Source organism: Malaclemys terrapin, chromosome 3 (assembly GCF_027887155.1).
Source record: "Malaclemys terrapin pileata isolate rMalTer1 chromosome 3, rMalTer1.hap1, whole genome shotgun sequence".
NCBI classification, from domain to species: Eukaryota; Metazoa; Chordata; order Testudines; family Emydidae; genus Malaclemys; species Malaclemys terrapin.
Genome location: NC_071507.1, coordinates 159,536,119 through 159,556,411, shown reverse-complemented (window position 1 = coordinate 159,556,411; position 20,293 = coordinate 159,536,119). Strand labels below are relative to the sequence as shown.

The 20,293-nt window shown below is 43.9% G+C and overlaps 1 protein-coding gene across 8 annotated transcripts in view; it reads right to left on the bottom strand.

Moving 5' to 3' along the window:
- KHDRBS2 (KH RNA binding domain containing, signal transduction associated 2) overlaps positions 1–7,931 on the bottom strand; it is a 650,326-nt gene extending 642,395 nt beyond the window's left edge. For all 8 annotated transcript variants that reach the window (XR_008444592.1, XR_008444587.1, XR_008444588.1 and 5 more), the window contains exon 1: positions 7,603–7,931. Coding sequence is in view for 1 of the 8 variants with exons in the window: in XM_054024593.1 (XP_053880568.1) it covers positions 7,603–7,693 (91 nt within the window). In the remaining 7 variants the exon portion in view is untranslated. The remainder of the gene's footprint in view (positions 1–7,602) is intronic.
- Positions 7,932–20,293: the final 12,362 nt, after the last annotated feature.

Sequence of the window (20,293 nt, the reverse complement as noted above, 5' to 3'; positions counted from 1 at the left end):
TAGGGTACTGCTGCTGGGAGCACAAATTGCATATACTGTGTTAGCATTTTAATAAAGATTAGTCATGAAATTATCCAACATTTCCACATTTATGCATTATAATAGGGATCAACAACCTGAAGGGGAAGGGATAACTCAGTGGTTTGAGCATTGGCCTGTTAAACCCACGGTTATGAGTTCAATCCATGAGGGGGCCACTTAAGGATCTGGGGCAAAATCAGAACTTGGTCCTGCTAGTGAAGGCAGGGGGCTGGACTCAATGACCTTGCAGAGTCCCTTCCAGTTCTAGGAGATAGGTATATCTCCATATATTATAATGTATTGATTATATTATTAACCTTTGGCATGCAGCCCGCCAGGGTAAGCACCCTGGCAGGCCGGGCCGGTTTGTTTACCTGCCGCGTCCGCAGGTTCAGCTGATCGCAGTTTCCACTGGCCGCAGTTTGCCGCTCCAGGCCAATGGGGGCTGCGGGAAGTGGCGTGGGCCGAGGGAGACAGCTTCAGAGGCAGCTTCACCTGTGTCATTCTTTAACGGTTGTAGTCTATTTAGTACTCCCTGAAGTGACGTATGTTCAGGGCACTCCTTGCATTATACAGCAAAAGACGAAAATACTTTCTGAAACTGTTAAACTTCTAAGTATATAATGTTTGGTAATGTTCATCCTGTTTTGAATAGCTAAGTAGTCCAACTGATCTATCCCATTAAAAAAACCCATGCTACAGTATAAAAGTACTTCCATTTACCTTGTTTATTATTCTAACCATTATATTTAATTTTCTCAGCCAATAGCATAGGATATTTGTATAGCAATTGATTCATAGCCCATTAAAGGCTATGAAGGAAAAACTCCCACTGACTTCAATGGGTTTTGGATCAGGCCCATAATGCCTAGCACAGTAGTACACTTTAGAAAATAATACATAATGATAGTATTTAACATGCACTACCTCTACTTGTTTCTTTTCATTTAATAAAAACAAAAATGTAGATCAATCATGAGCTTAGGCAAAATGTTAAAGACTGACCTAAAATCATTGTTTGCAATGAAACAAAACTTTTAAAATGCTAAGGAGAATTTGCATGGTTTCTTAAGTCAATGTTCTAATTATTTACTCTGTTTCCAGGGACAACAAAATACATGATGATTAATACAATCTTCCTTCTTTGTCAACTCAGATATCCTCTCACCTGATGTAAACATCAGCAAAACCCACACACACACACACACACACAAACAAAACCCACAAAACACAAAAAAGGAGCACAATAGCAGAAAAATTGACTGTAGATTATATTAACGTATGAGTTTGCTTTAACATTTATATTGATCTCATTTTAAGTTAAAACTATATTTAGACAATGTGAACTAATAAACTCTCATTGCTGCTAAGACTGAAGATATCATTTGACTAATAGCCTATTATATACTACTAAATAAAAATTACAGAAGTGTCTGAGGCCTAACTAAAGTAAATCACAGAATTAACCAATAATCTTTCACATCTTCGATAAAGATATGATCTTCATATCAATAGACATTACAAGGGAAAGTAATTTGCATGCAGTGCCCTTATTATTGCCCCAAGATTCATATTAGAAATATATATTAATGATCCTAAACCACCTTGTTATATAAAAAGCAAATTAAATTCCAGGGGGTCTAAAAATAAAATACTGTTAGTTGTACAGTAGACCCAGTACATTAATCTGGTAGGAGGCAAAATGCAAATATACTGAGCCAATAATTGTGATGCTGGCTAGAGCAATTACTGCAGGCTTGTGTCAATGCAGTAAGGCTAAAGGGATTTGGAGGCCGTATGACTTCATAACTGTTGAATGAATGGCCCTGGTCCTCCAAAGAGCTTGATGAGAGTGAGCCTATATGGAGCCCAATTTATTTGAATGGGGCTCTGGGCAAACTCAAGGTCTGCCCCCATAGAACAATTTGCAGAAATGGGGCCTACATCAAGACTTACATGGAGGTCAGTGTAACCCAGGAACCTCTTTGTGACAACTGGCAGAGGGCACAGGAGGCATAGAGTTTTACAGGTATCCCCTGGATCACCTATATGCACAATAATTCATGCCAGGGTGGCATGTAAGGGCTCTGCCAAGAGCCCACTGGCCATCATAATCATAGTAAAATGTATGAATAGATAATATTTAAGAAGTTATGCATCTATACTGGAAATGATGTTCTTAAATCCTTGAAGTTAAAGACAGGTCACCAGGAAGTGACATGCCTCTGACAGGTTCTGTTCAGACAGGGTGGGAGGAGGGTACCAGATGTGTATATCTCTTATTGTGTATTGTGTGTCTCACAATCTAAGGCTATTTGCATATGAAGTTACTAGCTAAACAAGATGGCAAAATAAACAACAGATCATGAAATCTATGGGAAGAAACACACAGCGGGAGGGTTTATGGTTTATTAATAAAGATCAAAGGATTGTGTTGATATATCTGGGGTTGAAAAGAGACACACAGGATTGTGCACCTAGGGGACAAGCTGACAGCATCTTTGTCTCATGAAAAATTGTTGTATCCCCACTGGCTTCAGGGCATCATTTGAAAATCTGAGGCTAACTGTATTGTCATGAAATATAGCACTATCATTCTATATATTATATAGAAATTTCCATTGGGGGCAGGTATTTTGGTTTTGACTGGGTTTTCTTCCCTTGGGTCTTTGTACTCTTTGTGCTAGAAGAGGTGAGCATGCAAGTGTCTTTTACATCACATCTTGCAAGATATTTTCACAATCATACATGCATAGTCCATGCAATATTTGAGTTATCTGCAGGCAATTTTTATTTGTCTCTACAATGATGGTCTAACTGAATGTCCAGTTGCTGACACTCTCTTACTAAAAATATTGATAATACTGTTGTAAGACAGAAGTTTTAAAAAAAGCAAAAGATGATTTAGTAGCTTGTAGGTTGCTATAGGTCACCTACATTTACACATCATGAATCACACAAGCATGTTTTCATACATATTCATAGATATTTTAATCATCTTCATGTTTGTTTAGACTCATGCAAAAAGTTTTTTAAAAAAAACCACATAAATCACATCATGTGCTCACCTAGACTCTGTGCAGCACCTGTCACATGGGGCCCTCGTGCTACTGGCATACAAACAAATATTATATATGGAAGGTGCAGGGTACAGCTCAAAACATTTTCTTACTGTTTTATTGATAGGTAAGATATTACTTGTTTAGAACAAGTATTAACTATTCCTATATACTAATGGGGAATATTACTAGACGCAGTAGTATCTTATTTATCAGTAAAAAAAAAAGTTAAACTACAACCAATTTACAGTGCAATCTGTCAATACGAGCCATCAAAGAACTTGTTATTATTCTGACTTTTTTAATAGGTGGCTGCATAATCAAGTATAATTAATAAAGAGAAACCTTCTCTCAGGGACTTGGATTTTACTGGCTGATAGACCAGGATAAGCAGCCACAATTAGCAGAGGTTTCACTATATTTAAAGCTGATTGGATGATATTATTTTAATAAATTATTTGAATTTGGGGGGAAATATATTGAATAAACTATTACAGACCTGAATATTCATATTTCACAAGTTTTTCTAATAAAGTATTTGTGAATAGTTTCCCCATCTCTAATGGTGTGATCATGATTCATAGATTCCAAGGCCAGAATGGACAATTGTGATCATCTAGTTTGACCTCCTGTATCACACGGGGCATAGAACTGCCCCTAAATAACTCTTAGAGCATACATTTTACACGAACATCCAATCTTGATTTAAAAGTTGACAGTGATGGAAAGTCCACTGTGACCCTTGAAAAATTGTTTTGATGGTTAATTATTCTCACTGTTGAAAATTTATACCTGGTTTTCAATCTGAATTTGTCTAGCTTCAATTTCCAGCCATTGGAATGTGTTATATTCTTCTCTGCTAGAGTGAAGAGCCCACTACTAAATTTTTGTTCTCCTTGTACGTATGGCTAATTACTCCCACTGAAAAAGGTATGACAAGTTTCAGAGTAACAGCCGTGTTAGTCTGTATCCGCAAAAAGAAGAACAGGAGTACTTGTGGCACCTTAGAGACTAACAAATTTATTAGAGCATAAGCTTTCGTGGACTACAGCCCACTTGTTAGTCTCTAAGGTGCCACAAGTACTCCTGTTCTTCTTTTTGTGAAAAAGGTATGTCTTATTTCCAGTCTGATATAGGGGTCATCTCTACAGGAGCAGGGTAATGATACTGAGGAAGGACTGTATTGTGGTGAAAGCGCTGGACTGGGCATTAGGACACCTCAGTTCTATTCTAGACTGTGCTACATATATCCTATGTGATTTTGGGCAAGTCACTTAATTGCTCTGTGCCACATCTCAAAAATTGAGAAAATACTTCCTTTGTCTGTTAAGAATATAAGTTCTTTAATGCAGGGATTGTCTCTTACTATTTTTATCTCAGTGTCTACCACAATGGTTGGGGTTCCAGCAGTATAATAATAGTGCTCTGTACTTTTGTTGGGTGCTGATTGCCCTCAATCTTTGCTAAGTTAAATGCAGTTTGAGTGTGCTTAGCACTAACTATCTAGTCCCCAGACTTTAACTACATATGCACAAACCCCTTCTCTACCTATGGAAAAAGACATTGGGGGAAAATATATAGTCACATTTTAAATAAGTTATACACAATGAAAAAGATATGTAATGTTCTTTATTAAAGTTGTTGAAGAAACAGAATAATCTTTATAATGCAATAAGGTGCCCTAAATTGAAATTGTATTTATGGAGTGTTTATCTCCTGTATGCCTTTCTAAGGATTCCATAATATTATCTACTCTCACATCCAGGTGTTAGCAAGTGACATCAAAAAATCACAGCACTTTCAAGTCAGAGTGAATGCAATAGGCTCTCAACTCTGAAGAAGAAAAAAAGAGAACATTGCAGTACTGTGCATTTAATTGAAATCAATTGACAATCAAGAGGCATGATAAACAGTAATTAAAAAGAGTAGCTGGCTGCTATGAAGATTTTCATAAATTATTTTTCATACAGTCAAAATCTGGAATCTGAGTCTATGGCTTTAATATAGACATCCCATAGAAACTCAGAGGTGTAGGAAACCTTTTACAGTTATCCAGTGTTGTTCTACCTGTGAGGCATCCAGATGTATATCTACTGTACATACTTCCCTTCTAAAGGAAAAATCTCTGGCACTGTTATTTATAGCCAGTAGTAACAAGTACATTTGTTCCTGTTGCTTTAACTAGTTGCTCTCATACTTTAATTAAACTGTTTCAATACTCATTTTATGTAAAAATCTAAAATGGATCTCTAGAAAATTTGACAGATAGTGTTTTGAAGGTTAATATCAGGTATCTGGTGTGAATCCTATATTAGTATTCTCTACAGCTTCCAGAGACAACTTACTGTTGTCTTTTTAAATATTCAGGTACACTCAGCGCCAGTTACACTCAAAAGAAACCAGTAAAGTATTAATTTACTCAATCTCAAAAGTTGTCTGAAATGCTACCTTTGCACAAACTGCAAATCCAGTTTTTATTTGACTATACTTTCCACACTTTCAATTATTGATTTCATGTGTTCTCTCTCAAATGCACTCTTTCAGTAGATACTTCCCCCTGCTGGGAAAAGATCAAATTGCAGGGTGCAAGAAATATGCCCCTTTGAGCAATAAGGAATTTAGGTTCATCATCTGCAAATTAGTATACCAGATGTAAAAACTATTGTGATTATCTCTGCAGCAGCAAGATAGGTATTATAAGTATATTAAATGTGTGTCATTATTCATGCTGGACTTCCCATTATCAGAGAGAAGCACTCTGAAAAATCTAGATTCAGTAACTTTCTTCTCAGTCAATAAACCATGTATTTAAGAAAGACAATATGAAGGCTGCTGACCTAAGAATTGTTTTAAGTGCTAGCATAAAAAGTTTTAAATGGTTATGAATTTGCTTAAAGACATATGGAACTTTGGGAAATTATTCACTTTCCTAGATTTTAGGGTAGTTTACATTTGTGATGTAATATTTTTATGAGCTCATTACAGGTTTCTTTGTCTTAGTTTCATTTCAGATTTGGATACAGAATTTTGATTTATGCTTCATTGTCACTACTTCTCTTTTACATTTGTATCCAATTTAGACAATCTTTTAAAGAATCAACAACATACACAAGAAAAAGCAACAGAAAGCATAAGGAGATTTTAATTGATTGTACTACTTCTGTACTTGAAGTTCTGTACAATAAGGCCTGTAGTCAATAACTAACAACATAGTGTAGTAAGAAAGATAAAGTTTTTTAAAGTCTTCCTAATTAAGTAATTTAGCTGTCTCAAAATGCACAAAATGTAGTTAAATCACAAGCACTGATGATATAATGAAGACCAATTTGTGACAAGACAATTCTTTAGATCACAGTACAAACCTAAGAGAAATGCATCAAGTCCTTATTGAAATGATGTCATGAAATTGATATGCCATTTCCAGTGAATACACAAAACAGAAAAGTCAACTGACAAAATGCTGCATTATAGATATAGTAGTGGATTTAGCTGTTATCATATAAACCAAAACATGATACTTAAACATGAAAAACAATATGTAATGAGTTTAATGAGAACCTAGCATCTGTCTTTGTGTAAATAAAATCAGGAACCATATAAAAGCCCTACCTAAAGAACCTACCCAATTGCAATACTTAATTTTCTCAATTAAATAAATCATTTTAATGACAAATCATGACAAGACAGGCATTTCCAGTACTGAAAAATAAAATATACATTTTTACTATATACAAATACAATTCTCAAAGCTGATATTTGCTAAATTAATGTTATAAATTACTCCATACAATGGCTAGCAGGAGCTATTCGTGAACAAGCTTGGAAAACTATTGCTAATAGAGCTGGGGGACAATATGCATCTCCCTATATAATAAATGTTCTCTGCCTTACTACAACAAACATATAAAACACAATCCATACTTTGCAAAGCAACTGATCGTTGATTATTTCCATGTACAGTAGACACAAGAGAGGGAATAACATCTTCCATAGTGTTTCATCGTCAGCGATGAAATTCTGATTTCCTTTCTTGTGTTCAATATTTCTACAGAAACCTGTGAGTGACGTGCTTAAACAGCAACTCTGCACTTGAGAAAGGCTGCAGAAATACAGACTATATTGTTCCTATACACACACTCTCTCACTAGCAATGTGCTGATCACAATTTACTTTGCGCCCTCCCCCATCTACCCACTTCAGAAGTGGGCATTTCCGTGAACGCTGCACTTTCTTGCTCATGCCACTGCCTGCGATGGCTAAGCCGATTAGTCATTCCTCGTCCCGATAGCAAGTCTCAAGAATCTTTGCTGGTATCTCGCCCATCTGAGAGGTTTGGTCCCTCCAAAAAAGGGGGGGGGGGTCATCTGCATGCCTGCTCTAGGGCGCGGAATGCCTTGGCTGAGTCCAAGGCAAGGCGCAGGATTCCGGTTGCTTGTACATGGCAGCACACGTCCCCTGGCAAAGAACACACCAAGGCAGCGTGAAAGAGGCAAGACACACGCCAGGAGGAGCGAAGTCTTACCTTCAGCCAGGAGGCGCATTGCATGAACAAAGGACGGGTCCAGGCTGTCCTTCTCTGCCATCAGCTCGGGCAAATATTTCTCCTGCTCCATAGTATCGCTGCTGCTGCTCTGCACTTGGGACCGTCCGCCTGCCCTAGGTGCTGCTCGGATGCAGTGGCGTGGTGGCTTGGCCGGCCGGCTGCTTATTGTTGCCTAATTCCCTCCCCCTCTGTGTACACCTGGGGTCTCTCCGCTCCGCCGGCACGGAGCTGGCCTGAACTCCAGCGGGGTGCCCTGCCCTGCGCTGCCCCTCGCAGCCACCGCTCGCTCCGTGCGTGCCTCTGCCCCTTCCACTGAGCTACAGCCTGGTCCCCGCGGCCTTAACTAGAGAGGCGGGAAGAAGGGGCCCCCCACCTCCCCACCCCGCTCATTGGTGGCTGCGCGCTGGAGGGCGGAGACCCGCAAGGCGGCGGTGCGTTGCTGCTGGCTCCGGCCCCCGCTGCTTGGGCGGCGGGCGGGGTGCGCAGGCTACGCTCGCTGGCCGAGGTGCTGAAGCAGCGGGGAGGACGGAGCAGCCTGGGCCAGGCGCTGGGGCAGCAGCACCCAGAAGCCGGGGCGGCCGCGGGAGGGGGGCAGGGCCGAGGAGCGAGCGAGGCTTCCTGCGGCTCCCTCACCCCCGCAGGGCGACATAGGACGATTCCCAGTTGTCCCACTGAAGCCCCGTGTCGCCCCTGCCCTCTGGGGGAGCCCGGGTGGTAGGTGGCCAAGCGGGGGCGGCGAGAGGATTTACAGCAGCAAAAGCGCTCCCTACCCCGACCTTTAGTCCCGCACGGGCGCGGGGCGATGCGCAGAGTCACAGGAGGGACGGGGAAGTTTGACTGAACCCGGCCGCCCTCTTCTCCCAGGAACTTTTTGCGGGTGCCAAGGGGATGCTTTACCTGGCCCAGCTGGGCTTAGCCTTGCGCAGGGAAGGGGGAGGGCGCAGCGCCCTCCCCGAGGGAAGAGAAGGCGGTTTGGGTAGCTGTAACCTGGGCGAGAGCAACTCCCCCGAGACTGCGAGCGGCGTGTCAGGAGCAGGGCGCGCGCGGCTGCTTGAACAGGGCAAAACCAGCGGCGTCTTGTGAGCACAGCGGGAGGGACAAAGCTCCGGGGATACCCCGCGGCGAGCAGGGAAAGGGAAGGGCGACGCTTCCCTGACAGCGGCCCCTAAAGCTCTCGCCTCCGAGACTTAAAGCTGCTCTGCGAATAAAGTAGCTGCAGCAAGAGTAAATAAAACGGAATGTATTGTCATTAGAGCTGAACTTGAAGTAAACAGTGACTAGAGTGTATAGTTATTCACCCCCTCCAAAAATATTAATCGTAGAATCAAAACATGTTAACGCATGGACAAAGATTCCCGGGGCAATTTGAATGTAAATTGCAAGAAATGACATTTTCTCAACACTCCTGGGTCGCCTTTTGGTCAGTTTCTAGGTGTAGCTCTCTCTACTTTTGACTTAAAATATTCAAATTATATCAGTCAAGTGACCAAACAGCCTGGATGTACTAAGCCTGTTGTGGAGTGAGAGAAAGAGGAAGCAAATGTAAAAGTATGGACTGTACTTCTATTAGCATATCCCAACGGGTCCTGGAGCCATTATAACCACCATGAGCGAGAAACTTGAGTTATGATGGCATCTATACCGGAAGACAGATGCAAAGGGCGTTTCCACACCTTCCTTGCTGTGTGTTCATAGTTGAGGGATTACACCTGTTTACAAGAATATATTCAAAATGTCTCTGTGGCCCATGCGTTATTGTTTCGAGAGTCTTCTTGAAAATGTTCATTTATAGAACACGACTCCTCCCCCCCCCCATCCACACAGAGTTTGATTCAAAACACTTATGAAACAGGTAATTCACTGATAATAGGACTGTGTCAACCAGGGTGAGTGATCCAATCAGACTATTTCATATTGAAAAAAAAAGGAGGGGGAATAGAAAATGAGTTCTTCTCTTTTTAAAAAAGAATAAATAAATAATAACAACAACAGCTTAGAACTAAATTGTGAGCCATTTGCTTCTGTTAGTCACTATTTACCCAAAAAAGTAGACTTATGGAAGATAGCATTACAGGGTTAATGCTTTATCTAAGGGTATGTCTACACTATGAAATTAGGTTGATTTTATAGTAGTCGATTTTTTAGAATTCAATTTTATACAGTCTATTGTGTATGTACACACCAAGCGCATTAAGCTGGCGGAGTGTGTCCTCACTACCATGGGTAGCATCGACTTACAGAGCGGTGCACTGTGGGTAGCTATCCCACAGTTCCCGCAGTCTCTGCTGCCAATTGGAATTCTGGGTTAAGCTCCCAATACCTGATGGGTCAAAAACTTTGTCACAAGTGGTTTGGGGTACATGTCAGATCCCTCCCCTTCCATGAAAGCAATGGCAGACAATCATTTCGCACCTTTTTTCTGGGGTCCCATCCACCGGACCCGCTCAGCCCGCTGCCTGCCTGGATGATTGGAACCCCACGCAGGCAGCGGGCTGAGAGGGGCTGGTGGACGGAGCCCCAGACTGGCAGCGGGCTAAGCGGCTCAGCCCGCTGCCGGTCTGGGGCTCCATCCGCTGGCTCCTGCCAGCCGGGGTCCTGCTCAGCCCCGCTCAGCTGGCAGACCTCAGTGAGGTCGATCAGGGGTGCCTAGACAGACACAGCTATCCTCCTCTTAGAGCACCAAATGGGCGTGACTCTAGCTCTTTCTCTTCTTTAAGTTTTGTCTCATGGAGATTCAGTCCTTCCTGGAATATCATGCGAGCTGGAGGCTTCTGCCTCAGGCTGCTCTCCCAGCTGGCAGCACCATGTAGTCACACCTACCCCAGCCTGCCCCTTGCTCCCGTGGCTCATGAAGCCTGGACAGTAGTAAGGGGCAGTTCAATTTGTGGAATGACAAATCCAGAACAAAGGAATGCACTCTATGGGCCACGTTAAGATTATTTCAGAGTCCTAGATAGCATTTAGTCCCTATAAAAGGCTTCATGAACATTTTCCACCGCCCCTAACAAAACTGTTAATTTATCAGAGCAGCTGAAAGGGTAAGGAACCCAGGACTGTAACTTAGAGAGAGCTTCCATATTATTTAACTCATAATTGATATAATTCAAAGTAAAATTTTACAGGGTGGTCTGTTCTAAGACTAAAAATGTAGGAGGGGAGTCAGAAAAAGGAACAGTGAGCTGTTTCCACCCAGTTTCAAACCAGGGACGTTTCACATGTTAGGTGAACATGATAACTACTACACTATGGGGCTTTTGTGTGTTTGGTGAATGTGATAACCACTACACTATGGGGCTTCTCTTTTTTGCCACAGACTTAGCTGAATGCACAGGACTGTTTTCTCTAGCTACAGAAGCTACCTAATGCAATGTTTATATCTATGGCCTTCCTGCTCACAAAGCGGTCATGCCCCTGCCCAAGACTGACACAGCGCGGAGGGCATGTGACACAGTAACCTGGTTCAGGCAATTTTAAGAGCCCTTTAAGTCGACAAAAATTGGCTTTGTCATGTGGACGGGTGCAGGGTTAAATCGATCTAACACTGCTAAATTCAACCTAAACTCGTAGTGTAGATGAGGGCTTAGAATGTCACACAGTATGTATAGCTAGAAGGCCTTAAATCGCTTAGAACTGGGCTAGTCAATAAATAGGTGGGCCACAGGCCAAATCCATACCACCAGATGCTTTTGATTGCATCCTGCATTTATTGTTATCATTGTTATTTTTTTTCTTTTTTCTAATGTCTGGACTTTGACTATACCTTGATAAAAAATAATTGACAACCCCTGGCTTAGACCTATCCTAATGAGAGACCATCTTTCTCCTCATGCCACTGCCACCTTCACATTCATTGGAAAAGCTCAAGCCGGATTCTCCTGATTCAAGAGAGAGAAAGAGGGTGATAGCAGGGGGCCTTCAGCACTAACCTATGTCCTCCCCACTCCGAAATAGTCCTGGTCTTTTAGCCTTCAGGACACACTGCAGGAGTGACATAGGCAGTGGGCTGCTGCAGAGGGTAAGTTTTGTTGGGAATTTGATCTGTGATGCAGAGGAGTTGTGTTCTGCTGGCTGTTCAATTTTACTTGTTCCATGTAATTTATGGAAGGGCACCCAAAGCCTTGATGAGATTACTCTTTTGAACTTTTATACCACTCTACATACAATTAAATATTTATATATTTATTACACACACACACACACACACACACACACACACGTTTAAGGAACCTGTGCAGTAGAAAGAATTGTATTCATTAACACTTGTGTCCATGTAGGGAGTACAGAATAGGTATATATATATCTCAAAGTGGCCAGGGGTAAGATGTTCTACAGTCCCATTTTCAAAAGTGACTTGAGACCAGAAGAGCTTAAGTCACATTAATTTTCAATGATATGTAAAATTGCTAAGTCACTTAGAGGCTTCTGAAAATTGTACTTTAAATCTCATTTAAAAAAAATATTTCATAAAAGTCTGTCAGACATGAAATACAGATTTCAGATGACATTTTAATCATGAGGTGTGACTGCTTTGCTAGTGTGGAGCTTGGATATTCGCTATATCCACTAAAAATAAAAAATGTATTTTACATTATTTGATTTTATGTTTCAGCTTAAGTGAAGTGTTTGTGTTTTTTTTTTAATAAGTCTAATAAAGGAGAGATCACAATAGACCAGTTCTGAAAGAAGCAGAGGCTCTAAAAGATCAGCAACAATAGTTTAATACTTTGAACACAGTGCATGGATTTACTATCCCCCTTACACTCTTGTATTGATGAGAGAATGTTAAACCACCATCCTTACTGATGAAAGGTTTATGATTACCTATAAATGACAAAAACATTAAAAAAAATCTAATTAAATCATAAAAAGTTTCCATCTGCCCTCATGGGGGTTTTTGGGAGGGAGGTAGGGAGTTATAGGGGGGGTCAGTATTAAAAGTATACATTCTTCTTAGATATGGAAAAAAAGGGTTACCTACTTGCAGTTTAATGTCAAGAAACTGTATAAAAGGGGAATCATTTGAACGATTACAGCTAGAGATAAACGTTATCCACTTACTCTTAGCAAGTAGCATTATTCCAGAGTAAAACTGTGATGACACTGATTGATCCTTGGCACACCTACCCCTGTACTGTTTCCTGCCTCTGGGCCCCAATTCTTGAACTCAAAGGGCAGCATAGGTATGTATATGTCTGCATGTCTCCAAAGCTTCTGGTTACATAATATTTTAAAAATTATAATTAAAGTCCCACAATTCCACTAATAATATGTAGTAGCATTAGCTACCTAATTAGATTGTCATTAGGAAAAAAAGAGTTTTTAATCGATGGCCTCCATTTCTGGGTGTCAAAGTTTAGAGCCAAAATGTACACTTACTTATGTATCTGAGAAAATGTACAGGCCTAGTTGTGCATACAAGTTATTTGTTATTTAGTCACATTAAAGCCATTGGATCATGTCATATCTTTCTCTATTAGACTGAAGAGCCCATTATTAAATATTTGTTCTCCATGTAGGTACTTATAGACTGATGAAGTCACCCCTTAACCTTCTCTTTAAAATAAGCAGATTGATCTTGATTAGTCACTATAAGGCATGTTTTCTAAATCCTTTAATCATTCTTGTGACTCTTCTCTGAACCCTCCCCAGTTTATCAACATCCCTCTTGAATTGTGGGCAGCAGAACTGGACACAGTACTCCATCAGTAGTCACACTAGTGCCAAATACAGAGGTAAAATAAGTTCTCTGCTCATATTCAAAATTCCCCTATTTATGCATCCCAGGATTGCATTAACTCCTTTGGCCACAGTGTTGCACTGGGAGCTCATATTCACCTGATTCCTCATCATGACTAGGACCCTACCAAATTCATGGTCCATTTTGATCAATTTCACAGTCATAGGATTTTAAAAATAATAATTTTCATGATTTTAGCTATTTAAATCTGAAATTTCATGATGTTGTAATTGTACTGGTCCTGACCCCAAAAGGAGTTGTAGAGGGATCACACGATTATTTTAGGGGGGTTGCGGTACTGCTACCCTTACTTCTGCACTGCTGATTTTGGTGGCTCTGCCTTCAGAGTTGGGCAGCTGAAGAGGGGGGGCTGCTGGCCGGGAGCCCAGCTCTGAAGGCAGAGCCACCACCAGTAGCAGCACAGAAGTAAGGGTGGCATGGTATGGTATTGCCACCCTTACTTCTGTGCCACTGCTGGTGGAATGCTGCCTTCAGAGCTGGGCACCCAGCCAACAACTGCCACGCTCCAGCTTCCCAGCTCTGAAGGCAGAGCAGAAGTAAGGGTGGCAATACCATGACCCCCCTGCAACTCCCTTTTGGAGAAGGATCCCCAATTTGAGAAATGCTGGTCTCCCCTGTGAAATCTGTATAGTATAGGATAAACACACACAAAAGACCAGATTTCCTGGGGGAGACCAGACTTTATACTCCGTGACATGTTTTTCATAGCCGTGAATTTGGTAGGTGAATCATGACCCCTATATTTTTTTCAGAATCAATGCCTCCCAGGGTAGAATCTCCCATCCTGTAAGCATGGCCTCAATTTTTTGTTCCTAGATTTGGGATCAAGGGGGAGTGGGGCAGCACTACAGGTGGGAGCAAGGTGCCTTGCCAATCTCCCCCACCCCCCGCCTCCTACCTGATTCTTCACTAGTGGCTCATATAATCTCTTCAGTCTGGGAGCTGCTCTCTTTGTTTTTATAGGGCCCGATTCAAAGCACATTAAACTCAATAGAAAGACACCAATTGACTTCAGTGGATTTTGGATCTGCTCCTTACTATCTTAAACAGTGAAAAATCAGAGATATAGAACAGCCTCATTAAAAAGTGTATCATTATTTGGTACTGTGACAGGGTGGTAGCTCACCCCTGCGGCGCCTCCTCCTGGTCATCTCAGGGAATTAGTTTGAACCAGTAGAGCGCCCCCTTCGGGTGGCGTCCCGCCTGTCATCTCGCCTTTGTTAGGTGCGCAGACTTGCGTTGCTCCCAACATACAGCATCCTCTTCTGGAACACTGTCCTCCGACAGTGTCCCCTTGTCCATTCACACCCCCTTCCGGGTGGGGTGGTGGTAATCAACAGCCCCACACCTTCAAGCCCGATCCTTGCAGTCACGGATCTGGCAGGATTCCGGCCGGCCGCTCCCTGCAGCCTATGGCTGTGTGTATGGCACCACAGAACACAAAAGGGAAAAGGGGGGGAGGGAAACTCAGGCCCACCCACTACTCTGAGTCCCGGTCCAGAGGCCCTCTGACAACAGTCTCACTGTCTTCCTTCTCCTTCCTCCTCTGACTACTCCTCTGGACAGCTTCCCCAACAGCCCCCGCCTGGCAGGCTATGGAGTAGGGCTTTCTCCCACTCTCTCAAGCTTGCCTGTTCTGCACTGTCCATGGTGCTGGCCTCCCAGCTCTGGAGACAGACCTTCCCCTCTGAAGGCCTGGGACAGACTGACTACTCGCACTCTGAGCAGCCTTTTATATGGCTAAGCCGGGCCCTGATTGGCTAGCCCCAATCTGCCCTCCGATTGGCTCCCAGTAAGCCCTTCTCTGATTGGCTGCACATCTACACAGGCACCTAGGCCTGCCGCAGCCCGCCCTCTCTGGGCGTGGGGCAGCCGCCCCACCACAGGTACTTTTCTGATTCTCACCACATCAGCTAATGCCATATTCCTTGATGTCACCAGGCACCTTGGTCACTACCCTGACAGCTTCCACACAGCCTTCACTCCTCAGCCTAGGATCACCCTCTGAGCCTGCCCCCTCTTTGCTGTTCCTCCATTTTATATCCTCCCAATCACAGAGCCAATCGCCCCATTAGCTCAGCAATCTCCACCAAATTAGCCCAGTAATCCCCAGAAGAAGTTGATTAATTATCTTCACTTAAGCCTGCACTCTTCACAGTGACCCAAGCTCAGTGACTAGAGTGCTACAAGTAGTGCCCTGTCACACTTGGAATATTCCTTATGTGCCCACAACTCCAGTGGAATTTGATGGGAGTTCCAGGTGTGTACCAGAATGCAGGATCATGGTGTTACTTAATTCATGTGACCTATGTCACAAGTTCCCACTATACCAAAAACATGCATCAAATGAAATTATCTACAGTACAAATCTATTTAACATTTATAGTGCTTAATATGCTGAAATGAAGAAATAACTGAATGGATGACCCATCATAGGCACAATTAATGGAAAAACAACTTCTCTGCAAGGCACATAAAAGCAACAATCCATAACATAAATGAAGCCAAATGAGTTTTGATTTTTTAAATCCCAAAGCCAAATAGTAAGTCACCAATAAAAGGTAGAAAATCATTAAATAAAATTAATTAGACCGCAAGCTAGAAAGGCTAAAAACACAGAGAAAAATAAAAAAATAACAGTCCAGAATGCCTATTCTCTCTCTCCCTCCTCCATCACACTGATGATTCCACCATTGTCAGCCTGTAGAGAAGACAATCTAATTTTTGACACAACTCTCTCCATTTCTCACCACAAACAGCCGGTCACCAAATCCTACTCCTTGCTTGTTCATTCTCAAAGTTGCATTTTCCTTTCTATCTCTGCCATCTCTCAGCTAAACTATTACAACCTTGTTCTTGCTGACCACCTTTATTCCCACCTAATCTCTTGAAAACTGCCAAACTGCTGCTATTGGAATCTTCATTGTATATCTTTTGACCATATCACACTCTCCACCTTTACCTCCACTGGCTCCTTCTAGATTCCTACATCAATTTCATTCTTCTCATCCTTACCTCCAAGGTTCTGTACTATTCTTTTCCAGCCCACATCTCTGCTCTTATGTCTTTCCATTTTTCTTCTCACTCACTTCACACATTATGTCCAATGATTGCTTTTATATCTTTTTTCTACTTTCTTCCAGGTGCTGCTTACATTTGCATTCTATCTCAGTGTGAAAACCACTCTCTCTGGTTAAATTCCTCTTCAACACCAAATTCTTCATAAATAATGACAGTCAAAATCCCAATTAAGTCCTATTATCTAATAACCTGAACATATATAAGCCTCAAGTATCAGAGGACTAGCCGTGTTAGTCTGGATCTGTAAAAAGCAACAAAGAGTCCTGTGGCACCTTAAAGACCAACAGCTGTATTGGAGCATAAGCTTTCGTGGGTGAATGCCCACTTTGTCACCCACGAAACCTTATGCTCCAATACATCTGTTAGTCTTTAAGGTGTCACATGACTCTTTTGGTATGTCTACACTACGAGAGTAGTTCGATTCTACTTAAATCGAATATGTGGAATCTATATTACAAAGTCGAACGTGTGTATCCACACTAAGGACAGTAATTCGACTTTGTGAGTCCACACTAACGGGGCAAGCATCGACATTGGGAGCGGTGCACTGTGGGCAGCTATCCCACAGTTCCCGCAGTCCCCGCTGCCCATTGGAATTCTGGGTCGAGCCCCCAATGCCTGCTGGGGAAAAAAATGTGTCAAGGGTGGTTTTGGGTAACTGTTGTCATCCAACCGTCACTCCCACCCTCCCTCCCTGAAAGCACCGGTGGGCAATCAGTTCACGCACTTTTCTGGTGAGTGACAGTGCGGACGCCACAGCACTGTGAGCATGGAGCCCGCTGCGACCATCGCTGCAGTTATGGCCGTTGTCAACACCTCGCACCTTATCATCCACCTTTTCCAGAGGCAGATGCTGAGAAATCGGGCGAGGAGGCTACGGCAACGCGGTGAGGACATGAAGTCTGAGAGGGGCACAGACCTCTCACAAAGCACGGGACCCCATGCGGTGAACATCATGGTGGCAATGGGTCATGTTGATACTGTGGAATGGCGATTCTGGGCCTGGGAAACAAGCACGGACTGGTGGGACCGCATAGTGCTGCAGGTCTGGGATGAATCACAGTGGCTGCGAAACTTTCGGATGCGGAAGGGAACTTTCCTGGAACTTTATGAGTTCCTGTCCCCTGCCCTGAAGCGCAAGGACACCCGGATGCGAGCAGCCCTGACTGTCCAGAAGCGAGTGGCCATAGCCCTCTGGAAGCTTGCAACGCCAGACAGCTACCGGTCAGTCGCGAATCACTTTGGTATCGGCAAATCTACCGTGGGGGTTGCTGTGATGCAAGTAGCCAACGCAATCGTTGAGCTACTGCTGTCAAAGGTAGTGACCCTTGGAAACGTGCAGGTCATCATAGATGGCTTCGCCACGATGGGATTCCCAAACTGCGGTGGGGCTATAGATGGAACTCACATCTCTATCCTGGGACCGGACCACCAGGCCAGCCAGTACATTAACCGAAAGGGCTACTTTTCAATGGTGCTGCAAGCACTGGTGGACCGTAGGGTATGTTTTACAAACGTCAACGTAGGATGGCCAGGCAAGGTTCGTGACGCTCGTGTTTTCAGGAACTCTGGTCTGTTTAGATGGCTGCAGGAAGGTATTTACTTCCTGGACCAGAAAGTAACTGTTGGGGATGTGGAGATGCCTATAGTGATCCTCGAGGACCCAGCCTACCCACTAATGCCCTGGCTCATGAAGCCCTATACAGGCGCCCTGGACACTGAAAAATAACTCTTCAACTACTGTCTGAGCAAGTGCAGAATGGTGGTGGAGTGTGCTTTTGGACGTCTCAAGGGGAGATGGAGAAGCTTACTGACTCGCTCTGATCTCAGTGAAACCAATATCCCCATTGTTACTGCAGCTTGCTGTGTGCTCCACAATCTCTGTGAGAGCAAGGGGGAGACCTTTATGGCGGGGTGGGAGGTTGAGGCGAATAGCCTGGCTGCTGATTACGCCCAGCCAGACAGCCGTGCGATTAGAAGAGCCCAGCGGGATGCGCTGTGCATCCGGGAGGCTTTGAAAGTTAGGTTCCTCAGTGAGCAGGGTAACCTGTGACTATTAAGTTTGTTTAAAGAGAAGCTGAACCTGCCCCCGTTTCTTTACCCACTTACTGTTGACTATCCTCTCCAGCTACATACCCCATTCACCCCGTCCCCCCCTTCCAACACACGTTTAAAAATAAAATAAATGGAACTTTGTTAATGAACACCGTTTTCTTTATTACGGATTTTGCAGTAAAGTGTTGAAACTAGGATGCAGACTGTGGTGGGGAGCGGGCGTAGTGATGGAAAGAACGCTTCTAAACTCAAGGAATGACAGGCTCCTGCTCCTAGAACGGTCCGCAGTGGTGGACTGGTTGTTTCAATGGAGCCTGCCACCCCTCCTTTTCGGGACTCTGTGTGTGGGGGCTATGTGACTTTGTGGCGGGGGAGGACGGTTACAGATCCCCTGCTGCATGGCTCTGTGATCCAGGATAAGGACCGCTGGATAAAGGATAAAGATCTCTATCCACCCTCCCCCGCCACAAAGTCACATGCCCCCCCCCCCACAGAACATGAAAACCACCTCCCAGACTGACCAGGGTGCCTAGTGACTGCAATGTGTGTGTGACCTTCTGCTGAACCTGCCCCCGTGTCTGTACCCTGGTAAAGGTGACTGTCCTCTCCAATTACCAACTCCCTTCCCCACCTTCAAACACACTCTCCCCTAAAAGAACATGATGGATACAGTAATTAACAGAAACGTATCTTTTATTAGCAACTACACAGTTAGGGGATGAAACTGGGACGGGGGCTTGGGTGAAGCAGGAAGGAAAGGACTTATCAATTTTTTGGGAATGAGAACCTTCTGGTACTTGAGCAATCTGCAGGGGTGGAGTGACAGTTTTCACGGCCCCTGCCGCCCCTCCTTCTTGGGACTTTGGGTGAGGGGGTTATGGGAGTTTGTGGTGGGGGAGGGCAGTTAGAGATAGACTGCAGCGGAGCTCTGTCCTCCTGCCTCCGGTCCTGCAGAACATCCACAAGGCACCGGAGCGTGTCCGTTTGCTCCCTCATTAGTCCAAGCAGTGTTTGAGTCGCCTGCTGGTCTTCCTGCCGCCACCTCTCCTCCCGTTCGCTGTGTGCTCGCTGGTATTGCAACATGTTTTCCCTCCACTGGGTCTGCTGGGCCCTATCGGCTCGGGAGCAGCCCATAAGTTCTGAGAACATGTCATCTCGTGTCCTTTTCTTTCTCCGTCTAATCTGCGCCAGCCTCTGCGAGGGGGATACCAGGGTAGGTTGGGAGACATTCGCAGCTGTGGGATGGGGAAAAGGGAGTGAATTCCTCCCAAAGATAATTTTTTGTGAACAATGAACATAGTCTCTCTCTGTGAACAAGACCATGCACAGCACCTATCACATGCGCACTCAGGACAAGGTCAAATTTTCGGCCTTCGCATTCAGTGCCTGGGGTCTTGCAGTGGAGATCAGACAAGCGGGGCACGACAGCGGAATTCGGGTAGCAGGCTGACATGGTAAGCCGTAGACTTTTGGCTGCTTAAAACTTAAATTATAGAAGTGCCCTCCTTTCACGTTCAAAGCAATGCTCCTATTGTTGGCCAGTTCCTCCTGCCGGCAATCCGGCAAGCATGAACTCTGCCCCTGTCCCACCCCCTTGTGGCTGTCCCCAGGAAAGATCCCTGTATGCTGCCCCTCTCCCGTCTCCACCGCGTGGCTCTACACCGCCGGTGACAGTTCTGTAAAGGAACAGGCAAGCAGCCCCAATAGTAACATTCCCCTAATTCTAAGCAGGTCACCATGAGCGACATCACTCTGCTGAGAATTTCTGAGACTGAG